This window comes from Alligator mississippiensis, chromosome 7, assembly GCF_030867095.1.
Source record: "Alligator mississippiensis isolate rAllMis1 chromosome 7, rAllMis1, whole genome shotgun sequence".
In the NCBI taxonomy this organism is placed as follows: domain Eukaryota; kingdom Metazoa; phylum Chordata; order Crocodylia; family Alligatoridae; genus Alligator; species Alligator mississippiensis.
The window spans coordinates 57,322,878-57,342,639 of record NC_081830.1 but is presented as its reverse complement, the minus strand read 5'-3'; the positions used below and the strand labels follow the sequence as shown (position 1 = coordinate 57,342,639).

Here is a 19,762-nt window from a genome sequence, read left to right as displayed (position 1 = left end):
CTCTGCAAAAAAAAGAACGAACCTTCCACTAATGTATAGTCTAATCGTAGATATGTTACTGTCAAGCACTGCATTAATTTGTACACAAATGCAGTGAAGGATTTTTCTAGCTATGCAGTAAGCCTGCATCTCTGAGTTCAAATCACTCCTGGGCTAGGGGAAGAACTTACACATAAACCAGTTTAAGTGATCAGAAACCAGTTTAAACCTGTAACAGAGTAGAAGTTTAGTGCACATAAACTGCTTTCAAAATGGCTGAAACTGATTTAAGATAAACCTGGTTAGATGTAGTATATCAAACTTAACTGATGTAGGTCAAACTGGTTGATGGAACTTCTGTCCCAGATCCCCTCCTGGTTCAAGTTAACATATAGTCCCCCAGCTTCCCATAATGCTTTGCAGCCCTGGGCTATGCTATCTGCTCCAATGAGCAGGGTCTGCCCTGCTTCTCTGCTCCCTAGCTGGAGCACTATCAGTCTGGGCGGCTGAGGAGGGGATGGGGGGGGTGGGAACTTACCCCTCTGGCCCAGCACCACACCCCCAGCTGGGTGCTGCCAGCTTGGGGAAGGGAGGGGGAGTCTGCAGCAGGGGCTTGACTCTGCCCCAAACAGCCATGCCCCCTTCTCAGCCTCTGGGTTGGCTGGGAAGAGGAAAAGCCTGTACCAGGACTTGGCTCCACCCCACCAAAGCCAGGAGAAGGGCTGGAGTCCTCTCACCATGTCCCCTTCTCACCGTCTGGGCCAGCTGAGGTCAGGGCAGGGACAGAAGCCCACAAAAGGCCTTAGCTCTGCCCCCCAGAGCTGAGAGCCATGCAGCTGGTCCAGAGACTGAGAAGGGACATGACAAGGGGATTCCAAACCTGCTCCTGGCTCTGGGGGGCAGACCCAAGCCCAGGTACAGGCTTCTCCCTCTTCCCAGCCAGCCAGGAGACTGAAAAGGGGGCATGGCTCTCACCTCCAGGCTCTGGGGGCAGGGTCAAGCCCCATGCAGGTTTATTCTCACCTCCCAGCCAGTCCAGAGGATAAGAAGGGGGCATGGCTCCCAGCTCTGTGGGGAAGAGCCAAGCCCCCCCTTCCACCCCTCTCCCCTCAGCCTGCCTGGAGGCTGAGAAGAGGGTATGACTAGGAGACTCCAGCCCTGCTCCCAGCTCTGGGGAGGGATGGAGCCAAGCCTCACTGCGGGCTTCCCCCCCACCTTCCAGCCTGGAGGCTGACGAGTGAGCATGACTCCTGGCTTCCAACTCTGGGACCAGAGTAAAGCCCCTGCTGCAGGCTTTCCTTTCCCCACTCCCCTCAACCAACCCCAGGCAGCTGAGAAGTAGGCATGGCTCCTAGCTCCCTGCTCTTGGGGCAGAGCCAAGCCCAGGTGTAGACTTCCATCCCCCGCTGCCTCAGCTGACTGGGAGGCTGAGATGGGGCATGTCTAGCAGATTCCAGCCCCACTCCCAGCTGGGGGGTGGGGGAAAGTGTAAAACCCCCAGATTCAGCTTCCTCTGCCACCCAGACTGTTCCCAACTGGGGGGCGGTGCCAGGCAGGACAAGTGGGTTTTTCCCACCCACCCCCTACTCAGCTTGCAGGGAGACTGAGGAGGGGGCATGGCTTGGGGGATCAGAGGACTCTGGCTCTCTGCAGTGGCCAGCAGACTGGGAGGTGTGCTCTAGCACCCGCCCTCCCCCTCCCCCCCGGCTCTTAGTATGGGCCACTGCAGGGGTCTGGCTGCCTTTCATTTGAAAAGTGAACTTCAGTTCACTTGCTTATTGGTTCAACCTATGTAGTTTTAAAAAATCTGCAAAGATTGAATTGATTCAGCCTTGGGCTTTTTGACTGTACTTTGTCTGTCCTTACCCCTGGAGAATACTAAGTATTATACCTTGACATCTGGCAAAATTAGCACTAGCTTCACCTTCTATCCACACAAATCTGCAAATATTTCCATAGTAGAATTAAAATGAAAGGCATTTTTAAAGTAGCTAAGGTATTTTTAATGCAATTCCCTTTCATGACTCAAAAACTGTAACTGATCTCATCAAGAGATGGCTGGATGAACCCGAAAAGAATCAGAAGTTTGAACTGAAGCTGGACCCCAAAGTTCAAGTCTCTCTACTAAGCTGATCTGAATATTCTGAACTTCCTGACTAGGGAAGCCTTTTGAGAACAATTTTCTTCACAATATTATTTGTGCTTCTGGTACATGTTAAACATCTCTCTGCTATTTTGTTCTTTCTTTTACTGCTTCCAAAGCAGATTTGTGGTGAGAGGGGTTGTGGAAAAATGAGACAATTAAAAAAAAGCTAACTATTTTTGAAAATGCAAAAAAAAAATAAGATTCCCTTCAAATCAAGGGCACATTCTATTAATTTAATTTTCCAAGTCCCCTGAGTAATACTTTAGATAGATGCATATAGGGGAAATTCACCCTTGATGTAGATGGTCTAGGGAATTACCTCAGTATTGTCTATAGATTTTAGAGCTATATAAGACAGGAAGGGGCAATTATACTGACCAGTTCTGACCTTTTATGTAACAGACACATGATCTACTTTTCCTAATGACTAGCTCTATCTCAAGGACCTGAAGAAGGTCCAGATGTATCCAAACAGAGTGCTAGTATAGGGATTTAGCAAGCCAACGTTAACTTCATTGGCCCTATTACCTTGCATAAGGGTGTATGGACTGGTATCTGCTGCTATCTGAAACCTTGAATTAGAGCACTAATCAGGAAAGGGTGTGTTGCAGCCTAGTGACACACCCTTCATTTGGGAAGTGACTAACATTCTGTTTATTGAGCTGGACAAAAGCCTATAGCTTTATGGTGAATGGATGAATCTCATCCTTAGTTCGTAGGGAATGTTTCCAAGACAGATCTTTTTCCCGTCACCAAAAGGCCTATAAACAGTCATGATGGAGTTGGGCCCTCTTGTATTTCCACACACAGCAATGTGTTGCATCTCTAGTGGTGCAGAAGATAAACAATCTGCTGTCTCATAGAGATAAATGACTGGCACTAAGATGATAATTCAGTTTCATTGCTATGGCAGTACTTCCTGCTTTGTCACTGTACATAGGAGTAGAAAGGAAAGCAAAGAGCTTTCTTCTCTGGTGGTAGTATGTGAGTTGAAATGTTACATATTAAACACATTAGAGAGCCCTCACACTGAGTGAACTCTCCTAAAAGAAATGGCAAAGGATTTCAAGTTTAAAAGAAAGGCTTCATAGCACACATCAGTTTCAGCATATTCTTACCTAGCAGCTCTCATACAGAATCCCCTGTGGTTCAGTTGTAGAATCCTTGCCTACCATGCAGGAGACCTGCGTTTGATTCCCAGACACTTATGCAACTACAGTCATGGAGGCACCAAACATCTGGACTCAGTCTGGTGTTTAGAGTCTGTCTCAATGGCCTAAAGGGAGGATGAACAGTCTGGGCAGCCTCTACTCCTCCAAAAGTTCCTGTCCAGGTATATGCATTGAAAGTCTGGGTGGCCCTCATGAATACACCATGATCCAGGAAGATTGATGGTTACCATAGATCTCAAGCCTAAAACGCAAGTTTACACCTTAATGAAATTACATTTTACTACCAAGAATACTGTAGAATAAGTGCTTTCCCCAAGATAAAGTGGGAGGCTCATGATTAGGAATCAAACATAGGTTTCCTGAATCCCTAATCCAGGGCCTAATCTAATAGATCATTCTACTCTGGTTTACTTCTTAATATGTGAAATATTACTTACCTGTGTCCTGTATTAACTTATTTTTGTGCTAAATATTTTAAATGTGTAGATACTATACTGTGTATGCAGACAACAGGGTACTATAAAATTACAATATTTTCCTGGACAATAATTCTGAATAAATTTTCATATTTCTGTGCATTCTAGAGTAATTTATTATAGCCACACTGTGATTATCCCTGATTAAAATTCCTATGAATCTCTCATGAAATCCATCCTGTTAAATGCTATAATTGCTTTACTTTTCCTTATCATGTACCTTTGTCCTTTCTGGCAGATGACGTTTGATCCTTCCATTTTCTTCAATGTTTTACTGCCACCCATTATATTTCATGCAGGATATAGTCTAAAGAAGGTAAGCAATTTCTCCTTCAAGTAACACTTAGGTGCACTAATGTGATGGCTATTTTGTAGAGCTACAGAAATATCAGAAAAAAAAAATTGAATACTCATGACTTGAAAATCTTTTTATACAATAATGACCTAAAATTTAAAATTAAGAGTGATAAATAAATGTGTCCAAGATCAAGCCCATAGTCCTGATTCTGCTGTTACACCTGTATGAAATTCCATTTTTGCATTTAATTAACACCTGGATGGATTACTGGACTCCAGAGGGACCTTTTTCAAGTCAGTGGGTACTCTGTATGTGAACAGTAGTTCACTTGCTCTCTATGGAGGAACTGGGGCTTATATCTCTATAAGAAAAGGGATTCATGGTAGTATTTACGTGGAACATTAATTATCTGTGATTTTACTATAGCCACTAAATATTTCAGGACATCTAGCTTGATATATGGAAAGTGGAGTTCAGCGATATTCAGATGTACTGAGAGCAGATGATAGAATTAAGACCATATTTTTCAGAACTGCATTGAGAGCTTGTGTGGATTTTTTTCCCTAACCCTGCCTTATCTATTATGATAATAGCCTGAATGAATTGAGTGGGACTTCTAGTGCCAGAGTTTGTGTGTGGTTTTAAAATTCTAAGATTAACTCTGCACTGCAATACATTTTTCATCATTTTTCCTTCCATCTGCAGAGACATTTTTTTCGTAACTTGGGATCAATTTTAACCTACGCCTTTTTGGGAACTGCTATCTCTTGCATTATTATAGGGTAAGTAAAACTCTAATCTTTTTTTTCATTATGGGTGAAGTTCAGTATTAGTAGTCTGTAGTATTTTTCTGGTAAAAAGCATATGATTATCTTCACTGGTATTAATCTGACATGAATAGAATTTGCTGATACCATCTCTAGTCAATAAATTTTATGACTTGACAAAGAAAGGAAGTTGTATGTTCAGGTGATGTTGTGCTATAAAATCTGAAATCCAGCTGCAGTAGGGGATGAGCCCTTTCTATTATGCACTTTAGAGCCCTGTCACACTTTCATTTGCAACAGTTGCATATCATTATAGCAGGGATCCTGGTTTTCTCTGATTTAAAAAAATCCCCAATTTTCAGTTTAAAAAAAGTCACCCCAAATCCACATTTTTCTGTGATTTAATGAACCACCACTATATAAATATTGAATATATATTGAATTGAAACTTATATAAAATTGAATACATATAGAACTTGTATGTACCGCATATATATATATATATATATATATATATATATATATATATATGAGGTACATACAAATTCTGTATATATATAGTGGTATTTCATTTAAATCACAAAAAATGTGGATTTGGGGTTACTTTTTTTAACCAAAAATTGGGGATTTTTTTTAAATCAGAGAAAACCAGGATCCCTGATCATTAGAAAGTAGTGATTTATTAAAGTCAGCACATGTTAGGAGGTAACCTTTGCCAGAAGGGAACAATTTTGCCATGCCATAAGGATACTTAACACATGCTAAACTGCTTGGACACACATCTGCTTGCATTTTAACTGCACTTACTAATTGTAATGCTGCCCTTAGGGCTTTGTTGGTAATGTTTACTATGACCCCTACATGCACAGCTCATGCTCTGCTGATAGACAGCATGCCAAACTAGAGCAATTTTTCCCCGTGTTTCTAACAAGGGCCAAAAACAGCTGAGCACAGACAAAAGCACCAATTGATTGAGGTGAGGATGCAAATTCCAGTGCCTCTTTGACTGACTATTCCACTTGGCGTTGGATCTCCAGGGGCTCTCTAGAGATGATGAGTGGTAGAACCAATCATATCTTTGCCCTAACTGCTGTAATCCACAGCCTAGCCCTGGGAGGCACTACTTTTGATTACCATGATACTACCATCAGTGCCATGCTGGCTCACTTGCAGGAGGCACAACACAATGCCATATAAGCTATGGACCCAGTATCAGATGCTACCTTATTGCTGCTGGGCACTAACAATGAGCTTGGATTGGTGGGAGCAGCTCATGCTCAGAACCCAGGATAATGAGCAGTGGCAGGATGTCCTATGGCACAGTCATGAATCTTTGCACCAACCTGGGTCCCCTGCTCTAGCACTAGGACAGTGGGTTTCAGTACCCCAAGCCCAATGAGAGATGTGCAGCCCTAGTGATTTAGAAGTTGGCAAACACCAACTGCTTCTGTTCCATTGCCAACCAGTTCAGTGTGGGACAAACAATGAATGGCAACAATGGCTGTGCATAAACTGTGCAATGTCAATGACCTCATGGTGCCCAAGGCATTGCTGGTACCCATAGACTCTGGTTTTGTTGGCTCCCCTTCCCACCCTTAGCAGTTGTAGTGATGGTTCTTACTCCAGATCATGATGAGGTCTGGCACCTCATCACAAGACTAGTCCATGGCCTTTCTGCAGAAGTCTGAGGAGGACATTCTCTGGTTCAGTTTGATTCATGAAGCTGGGTGTTTGCTGTTCACAATGCAGTGCTCAAGCAAAGGTAGAAGGCCTTGGCAACACCTGAGGCTCAGGGTGATGTTATGGAGATAAGGGCAGGGGTAGGTGGAGGTGTCACCATGGGGTCAGTCCAAGTGTCCCTGAGCAGTAGAATTTAGGTGGGTAAATAGACCAGCCCTTGGAATGGGACTGGGATAACTGGGAGGGATACATCCTGGAATACAGGAGGACCATACATTACTCATATCTCTGTGAAGCAGTTTGATGGTAGCTGAACATATATTATTTAGTATGATTTGAATAGTCTCCTCACCCCAAAAGTTACAAGTTTGCTATGTTACAAGAGCACTTATCTGTGTTTTACTGCTTGAACACACGGATGTTCATGTTTTAAGTACATTTAACATGTACTATGTTTTTTGCAACATGGCCCTTAGTAGTGCAAAGATACCCATTTTTGTGACCTTTATAATAAGGAAACATTGCATTTCACAGTCAGGTAGCCTTAGCACTCCATCTGTTCTGCAAGAAGGGATCATTCCTTTTACTAGAACTCTGTGTTTTCAATGGAATTTTCCCTGCAGGATGGAGAAACTCTGAAGTGAGGAAGAAGTTAGGACTCTGCATGATCCCAGACTGATATGGTTTATTTACTGAGTCAGAGAGGGGAGGACTTAATTTATAACTTGTATGTTTTGGAATTTAATAAACATCCAGACTTGAGGCACAATGGATATTGTAGGTTACATGGCATCCTGGGGTGAGGAACTCCTAAATGCACTGCTTAAGTCACTCTGTGTGGTGCAGAGGAATTTATGACACCTCTTCAGTTTTTAAAAGTGCTTCAATTTAGAAGTGATCAGAATTCTGAACCTATGCACAGCACTTCCAAATTATAGGAGCAATTCACTTTCACTTAAAACTTTCTCTTTACAACAGATATTAAGTAAAGTTATATGTGCTGAATCAAAATACATGTTCCTTTTCAATATCATTGTAAGATAGAACTTTCCCATTTAATGTCATTTCAGTATTATAAAACAACAATGATTAATTGATTAACCTATAATGTTTGTGTTTAATGCTGTTAAGACTACTTTTCCCAGAGGCAGCAAAAATATATATATTATCTTGCTATAAGAGTTATCTTTCTAGTCAACTTAGTTTGATTCAAAGGTAATCAAACAGCACAGAGAACTTGTATGTACCTCAGCAAAATTATGCTCACTTAGGACTTCCTGGCTTTTACTGTTCTGCAAACTATGGACACACAGTTCCAAAGTGGTGGTAAAGATAAAGCTTCAATTTTCCTGCACCAGAAGTGCTATAAAATGTCTTGTAGCTCCTGTCACACTTGAGTAGCTCTGATTCTCTAGCAGAAGACAGAAAAACACAAACAATGGATGATTTCAGTGTAACAGAAGTCCAAATGGCATACATTGGTATATGGTTATTGACTTCAAAGGAGCTAAGTCAGTATTCACTGGACCAGCTTCTCAGTGCATGTGTGTACATGGGGACATGTAAATATATTATACTTACCTAAATGACTGAATAAGTGTAATTCACTTCCTCAGTGCACTTCCAAGTGATGGCAGCTACATATCTCTAACCTTAAGAACTTAATTGAGAGTCAGCTTGTTGGTTGGGAGAGAGTGGAGTTAATAACCAAGGAGTTTCTGGATATGACAAGAGATTGTCATAGAGAAGTAGCACTGGAAAGGACCTCAGAGGTCATCTAGTCCAGCCCCCTACCTGAGGCAGGATCATCCCTATCCCAACCATCCCATACAATCATAATCTAAACTAGGAATAGGCAACGTTTTTTGACCGGACTACCGAAACCCCCCACAATGGGGGTTGGAATACCTTGGAAGGTGTCGGAGTGCCAGCATGCCAGAAAAACAAAATGAGGGCAGGGGCAGGATGCCCTCCTTGTGCCCCTGCCTCCCACCCCTGCTGCCCCTTGCCCCTCACCCAAAGCCCCTGCCCCCCAGTCCAGGCTCTGTGACTGCCAGCAGCTACCCAGAACCTGGGCCAGCTGCAAACATCTGCTGCCTCTCCACCCTGGCCCTGGCCCCAGCTGCCTCCCAGCCCCAGACCCGGCCCTGGGCTCCAGGGAGGCAGCACATACCGGCAATGCCCCCTGCTGTGCTGCCCTTGCTGCTTCTGCAGAGCAGCGTTGGAACCTGGTGCAGCAGGGCACAGCGGGGGGCGCAGAAAGCTGTGTGCTCCAAGCTCCCCGCTGCCCTGCCACACTTCCCCTGTGTGCACGGGAGCAGCGTGGGCAGCAGTACAGGGTTGTGCCCCCCGCTGTGCCCTGCCACGCTGGGTTCCAACACTGCTTTGCAGAAGCGGTGAGGGCAGCAAAGCGGGGAGCATTGCCAGTATGTGCTGCTTCTCCAGAGCCCAGGGCTGGGGCTGGGACTGGGAGGCAGCTGGGGCCGGGGCCAGGGCAGAGAGGCAGATGTTTGCAGCTGGCCCAGGTTCTGGGTAGCTGCTGACAGCCACAGAGCCCAGGATGCTTGCAGCAGGGCTTCCATGGCTATCAGCAGCTACCCAAAGCCGGGGCTGGCTGCAGCCGCGAGGCTACAAACAGTGCTGCCCTCCCACCCTGGCCCCGACCCCAGCCCAGCCCCAGCTATCTCCTGGCCCCAGGCTCTGGGAAGGCAGCAGGTGCCGGCACTGCACCTGTTGGGGCCAAGGCCGGGGGTGGGGAGGCAGCGGCTGTTTGCAGCCTCCCGGCTGCAGTGGCCCCAGCTCTGGGTAGCTGCTGATAGCCATGGAGCCCGGGCTGCTCCCAGCAGGGCTTGCAGCATCCCAGCTGCCTGCTGGGAGCAGCCCGGGCTCTCCGCTAGCAGCAGCTACCCAGAGCTGGGGGTGGCTGCAGCTGGGAGCTGCAAACAGCTGCTGCCTCCCTGACCCCAACATGTGCCGAGGAAAATGGCCTTGTGTGCCATGCTCAGCATGCATGCCGGGGGTTGCCAACCCCTGATCTAAACTCTATATAAGACTACCCTCAACCCTGATACAACATAGGCCTAACACCCTAACCTGCCACAGGAAAAACAGAGGAACCATAGCAGCCAATGTCCTGCTTCTATGAAATGTCAATATAGGCTCAAGAGGTCCCAGGCAAAGGGCTACAACTCCTCCTACAGAGGAAGGCATAACCCCCCCACAGTCCATACCAATCTGACCATGAGGTAAAATTCTTTCCTGACCCCAAATATGAAGATCAGTTTGACCCTGAGTGGAAGGGCAAGACCCTTTAGTCAAGAACCTCCAGCTTTGCTCTAAGCAGGTGAATCACCATACCCCAGTTGAAATTTCTATCTGTAGCTGTAATAAACTCACAATGTCCCTGGGGAGGCTTAAAAACACCCTGACACATAGACGAAAAAAAAGGGGCAGGTGGGGTTAGGCACAAGCAATCAGCAAAGCCCAGAAGCATGAGAAATACCCATGGTAGAAAATACGTATAGAAAACAGGATTACCACATTACCAAATTACTAATTCTTTTGCAAGGCCACTGGACTTTTCTGTCTGATTGCCTCACAGTTCCTTGCTTCTTATCCTTGATGCCTGGCTTTAACTGCATGTCACAGTCTGCAAGACATAGAAACAAAGGTCCAGGAGAAAATAGTCTGACCTGCTACCTGCTATTATCAGTAAAGTCCTTTCTTTGCCAAGAAATGGCTCAAATTATCTCATGCAGAAGGGAACCTCCATGACCAGGGGTGAAGCTAGAATTTTGCAAAGGGGTGTGTTGAAGCAGCAGCCCACACTGCAGTGGTAGCTGCACACCATGTTCCCAGCCTCTTCTGCCCCCATTAGTGTGGGCAGACCAAGCTGTGGGAGCCTCTGGAGATTTTTTGAAATCCCTAAAGCAAGTGAAATCCCTAAAGCAAGGGGGATCCTTCCCCTTGCTGCTCAGAGGCATGCCCCCTCCCCTTCCCCTCTCTCCCACCCCAGCCACCCTTCTTTGCCTGCTGCTGCTGCTTTCTCCGCTGGTTTGGGGTAGGGAAGCTCCAGAGACAGTCGGGCTGAGTGAGAGCTGGGCTCAGCTGGTGAGAGGACACTAGCAACATGGCAGCTGGAGAGTAGTTCCCCCAATCCTGCCCTATCCCAAAGTAGGTGGGCTGCCACTGCCTTCATCCTCAGGTGCGCCCAGGCCCTGTGCAGGTGACAGGAATGGCTTTAGTGCTTCTCTGCCCCTGGGACAACAGAGAAGAGAGAAGGGGCAAGGAAGGGAACATGCCTTTGAGCAGGAAGGAGAAGGGAAGGAGAATTTTCACCTGTTTAGGGATTTTAAGAAGTCTGTAGGGTTCTGGTGGTGCACTCCAATCCAAAAGGGGGGTGCAGCTACACCACTGCACCCCCTTTGAATCCACCGCATCCATGAGTAACTGCTTGTTGAGATTTTTCTGAAGCATCGCTTTGTAAAGCAGTTTGCCAGAGTACCTGTACCTTCAACCCCTAGAGCTCCATTACAACTCTAATACTGAAAATTTCTCTCCCTTCCACCAGCTACAGTTTGTCCAGGAATTCCTATAAGTATCTTCCCAGATAATTAATTCAGCTATAATGTTACATTGCCTTTTACTGCCTAAATCAGCTGTGGATTGGGGGCGATCAGCAGGAAATATGCATATCTTTCCATTTATCCACTGATAACTCTTCCTCCTACTGTGACCCAGATCATACAAGAAACCTCCACAAATCCTGGAGGGCAAAGGAGATGGTGCCACCCCTCCCCTATCCTATGTCTTGTGTACAGAAAAAGGTTATCCAAACACGTGTGCAATCTTTATGCATATCTGAAATGCCTTATTTGTCTGCATGCTCTCTCTCTAGTCTACTTGAAGACTATGCTTTGAATAAAGATTGCTACAGAGAACAGGAAGTGAGTGTGTGTGACTGGAAGGGTAGAAGGGAAAGAGGGGTGGTAATGTGACTGTAGATGCATCCAGACCTAAGAGAAAGGTTGTCAGACTTGCTGGTTCCTGCCTCAGAATTTTGCTTGAGGTTGCAAGGGAAGACTCTAGAAGGCTGTTGCAGGCAAAAAAATAAAAAGGGGGTGGTAACTAGTAAGGGAAAACCTGTACCTTTCAGAATATTTTGCTCCTCATTTCTAATAGAAACGTTCACTATCCCTGGTTTTTTCAATCCTATTGGGTGATCCTTTGATAAAAAAGCATGACAATTTGGCTAACTACAAACATTCAAAAAGCCCAAGGATGAATCAATTCAGTCTTTGTAGATTAGTCTAAAAGGCAGAGATTAAACTGAGAAACAACTGGACAGCCATTCACTTCTAATTCCAGAAATGCAGCCACATACCTGCAGTGGCTCAGGCCAGAAGCCAGGGGGTGCTAAAGCATAACTCTGTGGCACACAGCCAGCATGGTCTGTGTGTTTTCTTCCTCTTCCTGCTGCCCCTGAAGTCGCTGAGATTTGCAGTCCACAATCACAACAGCAGGACTCCGCAGGGCTGCTCATCACTTCCTCTTTCTGCTTCCAGGTGCCTCTGGGATTTGTAGCCCACAGTCACATCCAGCAGGGCATCTCCATATTTGGGGAAAGGAAGTTTAACCCACCTCCCTGGCCCTGGCACCAGCTGGGGTTTGCCTGAAGGGGGGCAGTCCCTGCCTCCCACCCCAACCCTTCTTCTCTGCTGGAGCAGACAGCCCAGCCCAGGGCTGGAAAGCATGCTGGGATGCTGAGAGATTCTGACTTAACTTAAACCAGGAAGGGGTCTAGGACAGAAGTTGCATAAACCAGTTTGACCCAAATCAATTAAGTCTGATACTACATTCAGCCAAGTTTTTCTCAAACTGGTTTATGTGCACTGAACTTCTGTTCTGTTACAGGTTTAAACCAGTTTCTGATGACTTAAACTGGTTTATATGTAACTTTTGTCCCTAGCCTTTGTCTCTACTTTACCTTGGAAGTGATGTTTTTCAAGTTTGTTCTATTACACTGTATAAATGATAGGCTGCTACTGCCAAAGGCTAAAGCTGGCTGCATGACTGGACTCTAGAGTGGATTGTAAGAAAAGTGATAGATGGCTCTGAGGGAGGGAGTAATTATGCATATTTTTACAAGATTTCATGTAGGCTCAATAACATAACACACAAACTCTCTGAAATCAATCCTTCTGGTAGAAGTTTAACCTGTTTTAATTGTTCAGGATTTTAGCATTCCTTTCCTAGCTCTAGACTAGTGAAAAAAATAGACTTGATGGTAGAAAGTCCAGCTTTAATTGATACCTGTTCTTACTTTTGTGAGCCAGTTTTATTGTGTAGGTCAGGGGTGTCCAGCTGGCAGCTTGAGGATGACATAAAGCCCCCCAGGCTCCTACCTAGCCATGCTCCTCTTATCTTTCCAGCTGCTGCTGCAGTTGGGGTCCCCAAGTCCTCCCCTCATCAGCTTTCACTTTCTTCGCCCCTCCCCCCAAGGGAGTGGGGTGGTGCAGCCCATACCTCTATGCAGTGGTATGGTGGGGGCTGTCTATGTGTGGCACAGGGGATGTTGTGGCCTGGGGGTGTTGTGGCCCATGGCTCACACCAGCATGGGTCCTGCTGGTACAGTTGGTGTGGTGTGTGGCCCCCAGCCACTTAGAAGCTGGGCAGACCTGGTGTAGGTTTTTACGTCTGTCTCTTAATAAGAATGATCCCATGTGATGGATTTGTAAAAGCACAGATTCTAGGTTCTATGAAATCCTCACACAGTTAAGCCACTCTTGATTACCTGACAGGATGCCTTCCAGTTTGTGATTCCCCCCACCCCTCCCTCCACACAAGTTCATTTGCTCTTTTGTGTGGTAAAACCTCCCTCTTCACCATCCTTTTTACACATTTCTTGGATGTGGCACTAGTGCTGGAATAGCATAATATACACAGCAAAACTCTGTTTTGCCAACCACTAACCATAGACATGCAATCCTCACAAGAACACTTTGCACTGCTCTGAATCTAGGTTTTTTATTCTTCTAATTCCTTCTACCAGTTCCCCCAGAGCATTTTATTTAAATTGTTTCCCACTATGAGTCAAGTACTCAGAGATCTGGAAGACTGCAGAGGGCTGTCTACCCTAGAAATTCTTTTTTACATTCATTTACTCTCTGGGTAATAAGAGGAAACACTAATAGTTGTCACTGATTTATGTAATTTTTCTTAACAGCCTTAGTACACTAGCAAAAAACCCCCATAACATAATGAATGCAGCCAGAGCTCTTAGCAATGTGTCTTCTCGTATCCATAGTACAGTACACGGAAAAGTTCAAAAAACAGAGAGGCTCCTAAACAAAGTGCCAACAGAAGCCTGAGCCTGCATTCTGTTCATACTCCAACTCCCACTGAAACTATCGAATATTTAGAGTATATCAGGCATGCAGAATGGGGCACTTTTGTACACAATCATGTTTGCAGAGTCCATGCATTTAGAGAAGAAATGAAAAGGCAGGTGTTTGGGGCAGAGGAAAGAGAATTAAAAACTTGGTTGAAAGAGGAAAAAATATAGGTCCCATAAAGAAGCCTTGCCCCAAGAGAAAAGAGATTTGCTCCATGTGCCTTCTGTTCCAGTGAGTTACAAAGCAGCCCGTTGTAAAGGATCCAGTGTATGTTTTGGTGACTGTGCAGCTTGTAACAATAGGAGACCAGACCTCTCTCTGAAAGAATGAGACAGATGGTACAGATGACAAGGAGTGGAAACCTCATCTGGATCGCAGAGAGCTTTGGGGAGCTGAAAAGTTGCCAGAGGCTATGCTGGCAGGAGTAGCTGTATTGGTGTTTGCCTTCTCTGTAACAAGATACTGTTTATGTCAGGCAGTGTGAGATTTATGACAGCAGGAAAAGGGAACCGTGTCACTTGGATAGGGAAGCCATAAACAAATGGCCCTAACTATGGAAATGGAACTTATGCTTTTATTGACAGCAGTGCTCCAACATTGTTTTAATCCACTGTTTAATGCCTGACTGTGCTAGTCACTGATTGACATGCACACTTCATGGCTAAGTACAGACAGTCAAAAAGCCAGAGGCTGAGTCCATTCAATCTTTGTAGGTTAGTCTAAGGTGCATAGATTGAACCAATAAGCAAGTGAACAGACATTCATTTTTTATTCTGGAAATACAGTCACATACGTGCAGTGGCTCAGGCCATAAGGTGGGGGACACTAGAGCATACCTCCCTGTTTGGCTGGAACAGACAGCTTGGAACAAGGCTAGTCTACCCACCATGTGAGAAAGGACTTTGTGAGCAAGGTGCAAAGCATCGTAGGATGCTGGGAGACTGTGAGTTAACTTGAATCTGGAGGGACCAGGGGCAGAAGTTTAATAAACTGATTGAACCTAAATCAGTGAAGTCCGATATTACATCCATCCAAGTTTAACTTAAACTGGTTCCCGCCATTTTGAAAGTGGTTTATGTGCACTGAACTTCTGTTATGCTACAGATTTGAACCAGTTTCCGATCACTTATATTGATTTATGTACAATTTCTATCTCTAGCATATGTTCTATGAGATCTATGCCCCTAAGCCAGTTCCTCCCCTGTTCACCAAGCATTAACTGCAAGGCTTAGGGCAGAAAAATCTATACAGGGTAAAGGAATCCTTTCTCCAAAGCTCTGCTCCATGGTGAGTAAAGGCTATTGATTGAATCAGCATAGAAGTGGATGCCTTGTTTCAGCCCCTGATGTCTCATGGTCAGTCCCCCAAGACCATTGCAGGATGATGCTGAAGGCTGCAGTCTTTATTGTGGAGAGACTTGTACCTCCTCCACCTTGGAGTATAATTACATTGGTCCTATTCCTTGAGGGCCCTCTGGACATGTGAGGATGAGGCCAGAATATTGCTTTCACTATTTTTTTCATAACTTTACTAGACACTTTGTGCATTGTTGATGTCTGGCTGAGGCGCATAGTGTGGAGTGCCTGAATCTGAGCACTGAAAAGTGAAATGAAAGGGGGTTGTTTAATATATTTTTTCTTTAAAATAAAAGGCCCCTATTTCTAGCTTGTGCCAGTCTGATGCTCTGTTCTCTGAGACTTTATTTTTAATAAAGCTCTGTTAATCTGATGGGACACATCTTACAGAATCAATGCCTGTGGTAGGTATTTTCAATTTTCTTGAAGCTGGAAGAATGTTAAAGTATAATTGCAAAACCCCGACACTGTGATATCAGCCTATTAGAGCAATAGCTCAGACACTTAGTGGCAAGGGGAGCAGAAATACTTTTTCTTAAAATCACTGTCACTTCTTAGATCAGCATCCTCAATTTAGGCCAAGGCCAAGCTGTTAGCACACAAACTTTGATTTAATTTCAAAAACTTGGCCATACCTGGGATTTTTTATTTGGTTTCATTTGGGCTATTTTGGATTGCAGTGCCAATAATACATTGTATATATTCAGAATGCAGCACATTTCATATTCACTTACTCACAGTTTTCCAGACTACCTATTAGCCTTGGCAAATCCTCATTTTCCTGGAATTTAGAGCAGTATGAAATCTGCCACTCAAATCGCTGAAGCATTTGCAGGCAGGCTTAATTCAGGTTGGTTTGGACTAATAAATGTGACTTTTTTTAAGATGGAGAAATCATGAAATGTAAAGATATGGGAGGGACCCCTGAGGAACCCCTGCCTGCCTGCCCTCAAATCTGGGAAGGCAGCAGTGAAGCTGCTTTGAGGCATCCTCCAGTGGCCTTTATCAAGCATGCTGGAGACTGAGCTCTTGAGAGGGGGAGGAGATACCACTGGTGCAGTGTTGCCGCTTCATTCCCAGTTTTGGCTCGTATGATTGGGAGCAGGTTGGCAGCGTGCGCTCAGGGACCGGCTAGTGATGCAGTGTAGACATGCTCTTAGTATTGTGGTGCAGAACACCACCTCTCAAACTTTGTGGGACACTGCCCCTGAAACAGGAGATGTTGTTGTGCCACTGCAGTTTTATCCTTCACTCTCCTAAATTTGTTCTTCCTATTTTGCTCTTACTATTTTGTCCACTCAGCTTCCTTTCCCCTGACTTCCTCTACCTTTCACATTTACTCCATCCTCCTTCCCTGCCTGTCTGTTTCATCCCTTTTCACCTCATCTAGGTAGTCTTTTCTTTTCTCTCATTAGATTTCAGATGATCACCAGGCATTTGGGTTTTCTGTTCACCATAGAAAAACATGGGTTTTCTCCCTTAAAGGAGAAAAACAAAGGAAACTATGGGTTTCCCTTTGCAGCATGCAAGGGGCTACATGGAGCTGGAGGGAGCAGGATGCAGAGGGTGCCACATGCATGTGTGCATATGCACATGGCTATCAATACAGTCAGGCAGTGGTGGAGAGCAGCTCCCCCAGCTGCCTGCAGATAAATCCATGGCAGGGGGGAGAGGGGGCAGATTGAGACCCCCACAGTGAGGGATGGAGTGGGACAGGATTGGTGGCTGAGGGTGGAGCTGGAGGCACTGCCCAGCTGGGTTGGGGCAGAAATGCAATGGAGGAGCAGGACAGAGCTATAGGCAGCTTATCCAGAGGCTTGGTGGCAGAGAGGGTAGGGAAGTGGAGGAGCTCCCCACCACTGCACACCCTCCTGGAGATGAGTCGGGAACCAGAGGTAACCCATCAGGGGAGAATTGGGGGGCATGTACCCCCACCCCAGATTTGCGCATGGGTGGGGGCAGATGTGGGCTGCCCACTGCAGGGCTCAGGGCTCTTGTCCCACTGCCATCCCCCTGGTGGCCCAGCAGGTGAGACCCAGCACAGAATGACAGAATGGGGTAGGGAGGTTTAGTGCCACTGATGCTGGGAACCCTGTACTGGCCTTGCTGCCAGAGCAAGGCACACCCTGGCCACTCAGCAGCAGTGGGGGAGCACAACTCCATGGTGCTGGCAGAGGCTGGGCCAGCTGCACAACCATGGCAAGGCTCCCTCTGCCCTCCCAGCAGCAGCAGGGGCTGGGCAGGCAGGGGGAACCTTGCCATGGCAGCATGAGTGACACAGGGCTCCTAGTGGCGGTGGCAGCAGCAGCAATACCAAGCTGGGCTGTGGAGACCCTTGAGGTGAGGGCATTAGAGCAAGGAGAGCATCAGGGCAGGGAGCCCCAAGCCCCACAGGAGGAAGCCCACATCCTCCCCCATGGGCTCTACTTGGCTCTGCACCAACGGTGCCACCTGCATGGGGAGCGAGAGGGGGGGCTCCACACTCCACACACTGCTCAACTCCAGCCACAGCAGCGAACGCTTCCTGCACACAGCAGCCAGGGCTCAGGCGCTGCTGGCTGGCTGCAGCTAGTGCCTGCAGAGCAAGGAACAGGCAAAAGTGGTCCCATAGCCCTGGCAGCTGGGGGGCCCCTCTGGCAGGGCTGGGAGTGGGCAGGGGCCGGGAGTCAGGAGTGAGGGACCCCAGAAGGAATGGCAGGTCAGGAATGAGCAGGGATGGGGGGCGTGGGGCTGTGGATTGGGAGTGAGGGGCAATGGCATGGGCATGGGCATGGACTGCTCAGTCCTACAAAGAGTAATACAGCTGCAGCTGGACCCACATCCTGGTGAGCAAAGGAGGCAAGGGAGCTCTGATTTTTCCATGATAAAAAAACCCAAAATCAAATGCCAAAATATATAATTATTTAGAATTACTTTATTATCCTATTGAGGCATTGGTAGGCTTACAAATTGCTTTAAAATGTAAATATATAAACAAATTGTGTTCAACTAATGCTTATATATATAGGGGCATTTAATTTTAATTGAAGAAAAACACAGATTTGGGGGGGGTTTTAAATCAGAGAATTTGGAATTTTTATCAGAGAATTTGAGATTTTTTAAACAGAGAAAATGATGATCACAGTGTGGAGGGAGGGAAATAAGACAAAAGTGTGGGTAAGATGTTGAAGCTAAATGACCAGTGTTCCCAAGCTTTAAAACTGTTGTACAGTGGGGCCAAAGAGGCCTGTAACTTCATTTTACTTCTGTGGTGTTCAAGAAGACACTGGGGGTTCTCTTTTTCTATTTCTGGAGGGAGTGGGAGAGATCTGTTCTTGTCTTGCTAGGAGGCGTTTCTGGGTGGAAAACTGGTTTCTCTAGAAACTAACTGGAAGTGAAATAACTATTTTTAGTTATAATTAACACTGTTAGTTTGGCACAAGGTTTTGTGGGCATTTATTGTGGATTCAGCACATGCTATTATCACTTCACATTAGACTGTGAAAAAGAAATCAAAATAGGATAGATTCCATCAAAACACAGAGATTCACAAACAAAAGGTTGGAATTACAATTTATTTAGTGAGGACACAGCTCCTAGTAAACTGAGCAACAGATGGGAAAATATTTGAAGCCAGGCCATTTAAAAAATGCTTATGCCTCTTCAACTTTCTTAACATTTGGAAAGAGCAAAGTAAATAAGGTGTGAGATCAAAGGCTTTGTATATAAATCCTACAAGACTGTCAAGCATTACTTTTTTTATAAGACGGTAATTATATAGAGAAAGTTGCACGAAATCCTTCTTAAGAAGAGATGGGAGTAAGACCCAATTCTTGAATAACAGCAAAGTCGAAACCAAGCAGTGTTAAGTGAAAATAATTTTATAAAGTAAATCTCAGTGTAACAATCTGAAAAGCCAACCTGATGGTGCAAGTGCATATATGGCCTTTTCTTGAAAAGGTTTTACATTTATGTTGTTAAATTACGATAGCTACACCTTCTAAAGCCCTAAACAGAATGAGTTAAAATGTACTTGAGCATACGTTTGGCTGAGCAAAGTATAGCTTGGGAGAGAATCATTGAAACACTTGAGCAGAGATGTCTTTCTTTTGAAAAAAATTTTGGGCTGAAAAATTCCAAAAGCTGGTTATTTAAACTGAAAACCACCAGAAACTGATATTTTTAAATGTTATTTTTACAAGCCAGCAAAACTGACAAAACCAGTTTGGAGTTTCCATATATTAACTTACAGAAAAGTAGGACTTAATTTTGGTCAAACATACAGTTTTCTATTGTAAGTAATGCAAAGTTTTGACTGAACATTTTTGTTAATGTACACTAAGTATCACAGTTGTAAATCCTAGCTAAGATAGGACCTGCAAGGTCATGAAAAAAGTTGTGTGAGTAAGCTAAAGTTGTATTGCTTGGGGACCTTTTATTTTTGGTTTTGAATGGCTGAAGTTTGAGGTATTCACTTAACTATCCAATCAAAGTTTTTGTTTTTGCTAATAAATAT

The 19,762-nt window shown here is 45.2% G+C and overlaps 1 protein-coding gene across 1 annotated transcript in view; it reads left to right on the top strand.

Moving 5' to 3' along the window:
• The window catches only part of SLC9A9 (solute carrier family 9 member A9), a 414,412-nt gene that overhangs the window by 17,230 nt on the left and 377,420 nt on the right, over positions 1–19,762 (top strand). The window contains exons 3-4 of the mRNA XM_019491821.1: positions 4,012–4,089; positions 4,777–4,853. Of these exons, the coding sequence (XP_019347366.1) occupies positions 4,012–4,089; positions 4,777–4,853 (155 nt within the window). The remainder of the gene's footprint in view (positions 1–4,011; positions 4,090–4,776; positions 4,854–19,762) is intronic.